General features: G+C 42.4%; 1 protein-coding gene across 2 annotated transcripts in view; it reads left to right on the top strand.

Moving 5' to 3' along the window:
* Rpn2 (ribophorin II) overlaps nt 1–10,057 on the top strand; it is a 47,448-nt gene that overhangs the window by 11,427 nt on the left and 25,964 nt on the right. For both annotated transcript variants that reach the window (XM_005363026.3, XM_005363025.1), the window contains exons 5-8: nt 4,566–4,641; nt 5,617–5,751; nt 7,722–7,898; nt 9,479–9,600. In XM_005363026.3, coding sequence (XP_005363083.1) covers nt 4,566–4,641; nt 5,617–5,751; nt 7,722–7,898; nt 9,479–9,600 — 510 coding nt within the window. The remainder of the gene's footprint in view (nt 1–4,565; nt 4,642–5,616; nt 5,752–7,721; nt 7,899–9,478; nt 9,601–10,057) is intronic.

Here is a 10,057-nt window from a genome sequence, read left to right as displayed (position 1 = left end):
GAGAGAGAGAGAGAGAGAGAGAGAGAGAGAGAGAGAGAGAGAGAGAGAGAGAGAGAGAGAGCGCCTCCCATTTAATTGTAACCTCTGATGTGGAACACCTGGAGCTCTGTCATACTGGCTAGTTTTTTTTGTTTTTGATTTTTTTGTTTGTTTGTTTTTTTAAAGACAGGGTTTTTCTGTGTAGCCCTGGCTGTCCTGGAATTCACTCTGTAGACCATTCTGGCCTTGAATTTACAGAGATCCACTTGCCTCTGCCTCCAAAGTGCTGGGATTAAAAGGCTTGCACCACTACTGCTTGGCTGTACTGGCTAGTTTTATATCAACTAGACACAAGTTTTTGTCATCTGAGAGGAGGGATCTCAATTGAGAAAATACCTTCATAAGATCAGATTGTAGGAAAATTTGTAGTGTATTTTATTAGTGATTGGTAGGGGAGGGCCCAGCCCCTTGTGGGTGGTACCATCTCTGGGTTGGGTGGTCCTGGGATCTATAAGAAAGCAGGCTGAGCAAACCATGGAGAGCAAGCCAGTGTGTGGTGATCCTGCCTCAGCTCCTGCCTCCAGGTTCTTGCTCTGAGTTCTTGCCTTGGCTTTCTTTGATGATGAAGTATGATGATACAGAAGTGTAACCAAATAAACTCTTTCCTCCTCAAGTCACTTTTGGCCACGGTGTTTCAGCATAGCAATTGGAACCTCACTGAGACACCTGTTAATGCTTTAACAGCAGGTTGATGGTGCCGGTTCCTCCTTTCAGAACTGTGGGGTTAGAGACTGGAAATGAAGAGCAATGGTAAACCACTTACCTACCATACATAAGACTTACTACCATAAAAATCAAACCAAACCAGTCCCTCGGAGTGGCTCCCAAGTACATCTGTTTGCCCTTACACTACGAACCTGAGTTTGGTTCAAGGAAACCACATGGTGCAAGGAGAGAACCAACTCCTACAAGTTGTCCTCCAACCTGCACATACATGCCAGGGCATGTACATGCATGTACACACCAACAAAAAGGCAGGTTCATTCCCAGAATTTTGTGAGTTGGGAAGCAACAATCAGATTGTTTCTAAACTTGAAGCTTTGTTAAGGGAGCGATCAGTCACTTGATGTTCTCATTGTTATTTCAGTCCCTGCTCATATTACAAGGTCAATAGTGACTTGAGGGCTGAAATGTCTCTTACACGGATGCTTTTGTGCATAATTTGCCTGGTGCTTGGCCCTTAGATGTCTTTTATTTTAGACCACTTGGGTTTCTTTTATTTATTTATTGCTTTTGTTTTGTTTCTGTTTTTTGAGACAGGGTCTCTACATAGTCCTGGCTGTCCTAGAATTCGCTATGTAGACCAGGCTGGCATCCAACTCACAGAGATCTGCCTGCTTCTGCCTCCAGAGTGATGGACTAAAAGTACGTACTGCCCTGTCTGACAGATTACTTGTTTTTGTCTCTATTTATAATCCCTTTTGGTGGGTTGCATCCACAGTTAGTACCATATGTCATAATGTCTCTATCATACTACCATCTTTAAAAACAAAAACAAAAACTTCCCATTTCCTGCCAGCTAAAGGGGGACACTCAAGAGATGAGGTAGAGGCAGGCAGATCTCTGAGTTCAGGCTAGCTAGAGTTACATAGTGAAACCCTGTCTCAAAAGAAAAAGATTTAATTCCAGCACTTGGGAGGCAGAGGCAGGTAGATCTCTGTGAGTTCGAAGCCAACCTGGTCTACAAGAGCTAGTTCCAGGACAGGCTCCAAAGCTACAGAGAAACCCTGTCTCGGAAAACAAAAACAAAGGAAAAAGGAAGGGAGGGAGGGAGGGAAGGAAAAGAAACTTCACACAATAGGAAGATGCACAGGAAAGCTAGGCTACTTTGGAATCAGACACATTTGGCTTTGAGCACTGGGTATGTTCCTCCTTGCTATGGGACTTTGGACCAGTTAATAACGTCCTTTGAGTTCCATCGTACAATGATGCCAACAATCTTTACACCATGGGGTGTGTTGTAGAGATGCTGTGTATGCAGAGCCTAGCGCTGAGCTCTCCTTGGGCATACAGCATTTTGTTCTTGGGGAATGAGGTGCTTCCTTGCTTGAACTGTACTAACTTCCTAAGCTGCTGTGCTTACATGGTTCCCGAGTCTGACACCCTGGGTGTGACCAATAAAGAATTAATGAAGACTATACTTTTGTGGGGCTGTGAGAAAGGGCACGTGCTGTGAGTTGGATAGAACTGTGTAAGTCTGTGTTGTCTGTGCAGTACTTCTGTGGCAACAAGCTTAATGCCTCCTCTCCTGCAACCTTAGATGCTCTCCCATCTGACAACAGCCTTCGTCCTGTAGGGTTATCCTGAAGGTTAGATTGGCAGGATGCTTTTAATTTTATTGAAACTGATTTGTTCGAGTCAATAAAGTCTGGTGTAAATTAGTTCTGTCTGTGTTTGGCCTTTGTGAGTAAGTGGAGTTGTTCTAGGAAGTGTCTCTTCTTAAGTTTGTCTTGAAAAGCCAGAAGTGTTGGTCTGAATGAAGGACCTGAACCAAGATCTTTAAACTCATTTCTCTGAGTCATCTGCTGTATGTGAGCAGGACAGAGTTGGCTTTCTCCGTGCTAGAGTGCAGTGTTCCAGAGGGAAGGTGGTTGCTAACTGGGGATAAGTAATGAAACCAGTGATTGACTTCATTATAAACTTTAAAGAAGAGAAAAATGATGTCCTTTTTTGACTATCTTAGGAGCTGTTTTTGAGCTGGCATTTATCTTGGGCAGATGGGGAATTTTTATTTTGTTTGGAAATTCAGGTTTCATTTTCTCAAGTGCATTACAATGACGAGTGTCCTGTAGGAGTCGTTAAATGCTCATGGGCTTATCTCCTTAAATTGTGACTCTTCTGTCTTCCAACTTGTCATCTTACTGGAATTAGCTTTCCATGGAGGGAATGTGAAGTGTATGATCTCAACATAAGTAGACAGATCCTTGCTCTGCATTACTTGATACTGGCTTGATAGGTGGTGGTTTACACAGACTCAGGCATCTCTTAGGAATTACCCGTTCTGTGCTGACCATTTGACCACCAGGGGGCCTCAGCTTCCCTCATTTTACCCAGAGAAGTATTTGTGCTCTCCAACCAGACTATCTGCATTAACAGAAAAAAATCTAATAAAAATATCACATGTGTAAAACAGTCAGGTTCCACCTTAAAATGTTTGGTTGTTGTTATTTAGGGGTGTGTTTGTGTGTGTGTGTATAGGCAGGCACATGCCCTGTGGTACACATGTGGAAATGGAAATCAGAGGAAAAGGGTTTTATTTTGTTCTGATTTTTTTTTTTTTTTGGTGTGTGTGTTTGTGTGACTGAGTCTTTCTATATATAGTCCTTGAAACACTCTGTAGACCAGGCTGGCCTCAAACTCTCAGAGATCCGCCTGCCTCTGCCTCCTAAGTGCTAAGATTAACGGTATGTGCCAACATACCCAGCAAAAGCTTTATCTTATAAAATATACTCTTAGAATGATAAGAATATATGAGTAAAACAGAATGAAATGCTGATAAATGCCACAATATGGATGAGCCTTAAAAGCTAAAACTAAAAGATCATGTGGTAGGGACTATATCCCAGTGGTAGAATGCTCGCTTGGTATACACAAGATTCTGAAACTGGTACTCACCACCTTCCCAACAAGCTGCCTGTTGTGAGAATATCCAGAACAGGTATGTCTAGAGAAGTGTGGTGCTGGAATGGGGAGCACCATGGAGAGGAGCTGCTTAGTGCTCTGGAACTTCATTTGGAACTCAAGGAAATGTTCTGCATATAAACAGAGACAGTGGTTAGACATTGTGACTATAGTAAGTACCCCTGCATTCACTTTGTTTTGAACTTCGAGCAGCACTCTTGAGAGTTTAGTGATAGGATGCTTTCAGAGCATGCATAAGGTCCTGGGTTCAGTTCCAAGCATAGAGCAGGTCTAGTGGTATATGCCTGTGATCCCAGCACTCAGGAAGTAGAGGCAGGAGGACCAGGAGTTTAAGGTTCCATCAGCAAGTTTGAAGCCAGCCTGGGCTACATAAGACCCGTCTCCAAAAATTAAATAATAAAATTTTTAAAGTTGAGTAAATGATGATTCATTTTGATAGTATAAAAATCTTTGTTCATAAGAATTGTCTATTATATATGTATTCATAAGGTTTTATACATAGAATACTAAATAAATGGTTAAAAGAAAATAAGTAAGACTCGTTTAAGACTAAGCCTGTCCCTTTTCTCTCCTGAGTGCCCGAGGGAATATTACTTGTGGATCTTGTGATGCTGGTAGCACAGTGGTAACTATTGAGCACATGTTAACCGAGTCTTTTCTTTATGTACTTTAGTCTAGTTTTAGGAACGTTGCTCCAATTTCTGCCCAACAAGTTACAAACATGGACCGCATGATACTTCTTTAGTCTTGAGTAAGAAAGACGATTGGCAAGCAGCCAATTTCAGCCTACCATAATATCCTGTACAAGGTAGAGAATGCCTTCGGGCATGTTTCTGTACAGTTAATTAAATCTTAGTCTCAGTGCTCTACTCTTTACCTTGCAGAACGGTCCAGGCTCTGCAGACAGCATCCCACCTATCACAACAGGCTGACCTGAGGAACATTGTGGAGGAGATTGAGGTATAAATCTGCTTCCCCAAACAAGTCTCTGAGCTCCTGTCTTTGACACCCTTTAAAACAGTCTTTCAAGCAGACATGACTGGTTTCTTTTAGCCAGCACTATATCTTTTACATCCATGACTGTTAAGTCCAACATGTTTGTGCTTTTTATATTTAAGCAATATGTCCTAGAGAATATTTGTTAGGCCAATATTAGACTGTGGAATCAATAAATCTAAAACTCAAATGCTTCTCTCTGCCACCTATGGCTTTGTAATTGTAGGTAAGGTGTTTGATACTCTGAGCCTCAGTTTTCCTGTATGATGGTAGCAGGAGCCGGTAAGGTTAAAAGAATCCGTCTATTAACTAGCTGCCTATGGATAAATGGGTGGGTTTTTTGTTTGAGGCGGTCTGATTATATAACCCCTATTGGTCTTAAAGTTGGCATCTTTCTGAGCTAGGATTTTAAGTGTATGCTGCCATCCCTGGCTCACTGCAGTTTTTACTATTACACAGGATATTCTGTTCCTTGGGCCACCCTCAAGAGCTGTATGACCAGTGATGACGGGCACTTCTGGCAGTGTCATTGCTGTGTGCTTCACGGGCACAGTAATGGCCTCATTCTGCTCCGCAGGAGCATTGACTGAAGAGAAGTGCTCTACTTCATAGGTGCTATCCACATGGGCAGCCATGGCTCCATCTGTGTTGTGATGCTTCCTGGCATCACTGCAGCCAGGATCACTGTTCTTCCCAAACTGGTGGCTGCTTCAGTACCCTGGCTCTTAGGCTTTGGCAGGAGCACAGGGCCCACAGGAGGCTTGCTACCAGAGCTGCCAGAGACTCTGCCTGTCTGCCCTTCTGTAGAAAGTACTAAGTGGTTATGATGGTCTTTGGGTTTAGTGAGATTTCTCTGAAAGGCCAGCTCTGGGGTGACGTACTTTTTGTATCTTGTTTCTACCATCTCTGTGTTCCAATATGCCTCCATTTTTTTGACAGGACCTTGTTGCTCGCTTGGATGAACTAGGGGGCATGTATCTCCAGTTTGAGGAAGGACTGGAAACCACAGCGTTGTTTGTTGCTGCCACCTACAAGCTCATGGATCATGTGGGGACTGAACCATCCATAAAGGAGGTGCCTGTCTGATGATTCTCAAGCGTGTAACACAAAGGCATTGTTGAGTTCATCTTTCAAGGATGGTTGTTTCCAGAGAGGGCTGCTTCATGCCTCAGGGTGTTGTTATTCACAATTTAGGTTAGGTTTTAAGAATGAGAAGTAGAAAGGTGTAATGCCTGTACTAAGAAGCTGACAGTAGGTGTGGTGGGCACATAATGCTTTGTCACACCTGTTGGCCTGAGGCACTTACATGCTGTTAAGCAGGGCAAGGTCAAGTGTGTCACCCTAATTTACTCTCCTTCCTCCTGACAGCCCTTTCTGTCCGTCTCCTGTGTGCTTTCCTCTTTGCTGGCCCCCAGGAAGTACCCTGGACCTCAAAATTGCCTGTTCTCCCCTCTCCCCTTCATCCTTAGCAACAGCTAATTCAGATAATCTCAGCTGCTGGATGTAGTTCTTCATGCTGTTTCCCTGAAAAATGTGTGTGTCTTCCAGATAGTGTGAAAATGAGTTTTATTTGGGTGGGGGGTGGGGTGGGGGTTGTTTGTTTTAAAGAGCTTCTTATCTTGAATGGTTTTACTTAGAATATGTGTGATAATATCTTTAAGTAGAGCTTCTCTGTCTCCTGTGTGAGAGGGTGCTAACCTTTGGTCTGATGTGCGTAAAATACAAGTTCTGATACTGAGATTTTTAGAAGAAAGGTTTGAATTTAAAGCTAAGACTCACATTTTTATGCATTATGCAAATATTATGTAATACTATGTATCCAGCAAATAACATCTATCTTGGGTAGCTTGAATTAATTTTCTAATAATTTGTTCATATTCCTGCATTCTTATTGTGCCCATTCCTTCTTTCTAAGCATAGAAGCTCAAGCTATGGGGCTCCCTTTTCACTTCTGTCAGGGTGAACATGAGGAATTCAGGGTTTTCTGGTAGAAATGATTTGGGGATATCCTGTATACCTTGACACAGGTGGACTGCTGACTCTCTACATACACAACTTAAACTTTTTCTCGTTTTATTCCCAAGCTATTACTAACCCAGGTATTTGGCTAGAGTAATTTTGCTGTCACTACTTTTGATATAACAATTCTGGTGAATAGTCACCCATTTTAACATGTCAATAGCCTACTGACGGAAAAATGTAATTGATACAATTACAGAAAATTATGTCATGTCGACTGTAAATAACACTGTCAGGAAGAAGGCAGCTTTCTTGTTAGATGGTAGATTTTAAAGAACAAAACTGATTGAAGTAGAAGATGTTTCCTCCTGAGCAAACAGCCTCCAGAATTGTAATCATGCCTTTTAGGGCCGCTTGTTTTAAAATTGCTTTTCATTTTTCTCTTTTATGTAGCCCATGAGGTCTTAATGGAGACTTAGATTTTAGTTTCTTTCTAGTACACACTTTGACCATATACTTTGCCCTTATGAATACAGAATTGGACCATTTTCTCAAAGAGAGGTTAGGAAGGAAGATAGTCTAGCTGAAAGGGTTATGGGAGTAGGGAAGAACAGAATTTCTGTGGCAGGGCTTTGGGACAGTTTTCCTTTCTTCCCTTCGTCCCTTCCTTCTGTGCTATAACTTGTGTTTAACCTCAGTTTCCTTATTTAGAAAGCATTTATAGCTGCAGTCTGTCAAGGCTTTGTCGTGATTTGAGGTAGTGCATGCAAAGCAGCTACCATGGCCTGGTATTTAACAAACGGTTACTGTCATGTGCATTTTAGCCTCCACTTCTATAGCTCAGTAGTTAGCTGGAGTAGTTTGCATTTGTATACTAACCTGTGACTAGAGATTAACAAATAAATGAGTGAGTTTCCGTTTATAATAGAAGATTGAATTTTTAAGTTTAAATGCAGCATTTTGCTCCCTGCAGTCTGCCATTTGGATTAGTGCTGGATGTACTAACACACAAGGACTACTGCTGGGGTTGGGGGGGCCTCTAATTCCTGCACAGGGGAGCTGAGCTGTCTTTCCTTTGCTCTCAGGATCAGGTCATCCAGCTAATGAACACCATCTTCAGCAAGAAGAGCTTTGAGTCTCTCTCAGAAGCCTTCAGCGTGGCCTCTGCTGCTGCTGCATTGTCCCAGAATCGCTACCACATGCCAGTGGTGGTTGTGCCTGAGGGCTCTGCTTCTGATACTCAGGAACAGGCCATCCTTCGGGTATGACCTCCCTGTCCAACATTGCCATTCTCATGCTATTTCTAGTGCAAGATTTTGAGATGTGGTATAGAGCCAGTTACAGCCTCAAATGAAGCATTCGTTGCTATTGTTTGTAAACACTGATAAACTCAGATCTCTGTGGTCAGCATTCTGTCTGTATCAGTGTTGGAGTTCCATCTGCCCTATAAGTTTGATTTTGATAACCCGAGAAGGTGCCCCGTATTCAAAATTGTCTGTCTCCCTCGGTTCAAATTATGTCTTTCCAACTAAGAGCAGGCTGAGAAATAATCTCATTAGCATAATACTATTGAGTTCACAGTGGAATTAAGAGAACACAGTAGGGAAAGTATTGACTCTAAAGCTGGATATGTGCATGAACACTCAACACTGGAATGTTGAATTCTGTCCTTACCCTTTATTGACCATGTGGCCTTTGGCAGTCCATAACCTTTTCAATTTCTTACCTTTTCAGTTTTCTTTTTTTAACCTATAAATTAGGGATTATATTGTCTGCCTTAGACAGTTGGTGGGAGACCTAGGATTTAACATACAGGAGATTTTCAAAAAAATGGGTCCATAAAAATGACTCATTGGGTAAGAATATTTGCTATGCAAGCATGAGGACCTAAGTTTAGATTCCTAACACCCATGCAGAAAGCCAGGTATGATCATGTGCACTAGTAATCACTAGCAGTGAGGAATGGCTAGGGAGACAGGTATCACTGAGGCTTGCTAGCTGAAAAATGACAAGATCTAGGTTCAGTGACAGACCTTGTCTCAAAGGAATAATGTGGCGAGCAATAGAAGAGGTCCATTGTCCTCCTAAGACTTCCAAATATGTATATGCACCTGCATATACACGCCTACAGCAGACACGCACGCAGATACAAACAGTAAATAAGTCACACCCTAACTTTTTCCCCAACATATTTTTTTCTTATAATTTTGGTGGAGTTTTTTGTTTTAGGATGTTATGGTAGAGTTGATAGAACAAGGGTTTAAAAACAATAAACATTAAATTGAGGATGGTGTATTTGCCAGGCATAGGAAGGAGTGTTCCCTAGTCCAGAGTAGCCCGAGTTACATAGAGAGACATTGTCTCTTAAGTAAAAAAGAAATGCAGCTGTAAAAGCTAGTGGTGTGGTGTAATCTTGAGAAGCTCCAGCAGAAGGATACAAGTTCAAAGCTTGCTTGGGCCGTGAAGTGATGATTCAGGAACAAACTGGGCAGTGCAGAGTCTAGGGATGTGACTTGGTGGTAGAGGTCTTGCCTAGCACACACAAGGCCCTGTATCATGAAAACAAATAAGTAGAACCAGCCACACTCATGCTCATGCACAGTCTCCTGTTTCCTCCTCTGAGATGGCTGGGCAGAGTATCTATAGGTTCATCCCCAGCTGCAGCATTCTGTAATCTGTCCTGTCTCTGGTAGGCAGCAGACCAAAGTCAGTGCACATCCCTGAAGAAAGGTGCTTGTTCTGCAGAGCTGGTTTCCTGTAGATAAAGTGCCCCAGAGACCAAGTTTCTACTTTCTCGGTCTTTGTTCTATTCACTTGTGGTTTGTTTTGTTTGACTTTCTAGTTGCAAGTCAGCAATGTTTTGTCTCAGCCTCTGACTCAAGCTACGGTTAAGCTGGAGCATGCTAAGTCAGTGGCTTCCAGAGCTACTACTATCCTGCCTAAGATGCCCTTCATACTTGCAGGGTAAGTCTGGGAAAGGAAGATCTGTGCAGGGCACCAAGCTCTGTGCTTTAGACAGTTAACTTTCAACCAGTGTAATTGATTCATAGGGGTTAGGCCACCTGGTCTACAAAAAGTTCCAGGACAGCCAGGGTTGTTACACAGAGAAACCCTGTCTCAAAAAACCAAACAAACAAGCAAAACAGTTTCATGAGGGTCATAAGCCACATTTGCCTAATGTGATAAATCCTAGAGGAGAGCATTTGAAAGAGATTTCTAAACCAGGCCATTTTGCCCTAATAATATAATAGTTCTGTCCTTGTCTCTCTAGTGAACTCTGTCTTGTCAAGTATATCCCTACTTTTAAATTTAATTTTTTTTTTTTGTTTTTTGTTTTTTCGAGACAGGGTTTCTCTGTGGCTTTGGAGCCTGTCCTGGAACTAGCTCTGTAGACCAGGCTGGTCTCGAACTCACAGAGATC

This window comes from Microtus ochrogaster, linkage group LG8 (assembly GCF_000317375.1).
Source record: "Microtus ochrogaster isolate Prairie Vole_2 linkage group LG8, MicOch1.0, whole genome shotgun sequence".
NCBI classification, from domain to species: Eukaryota; Metazoa; Chordata; class Mammalia; order Rodentia; family Cricetidae; genus Microtus; species Microtus ochrogaster.
Note: the sequence above shows the minus strand (reverse complement) of the source record. Positions and strands in the feature narration are given on the sequence as shown.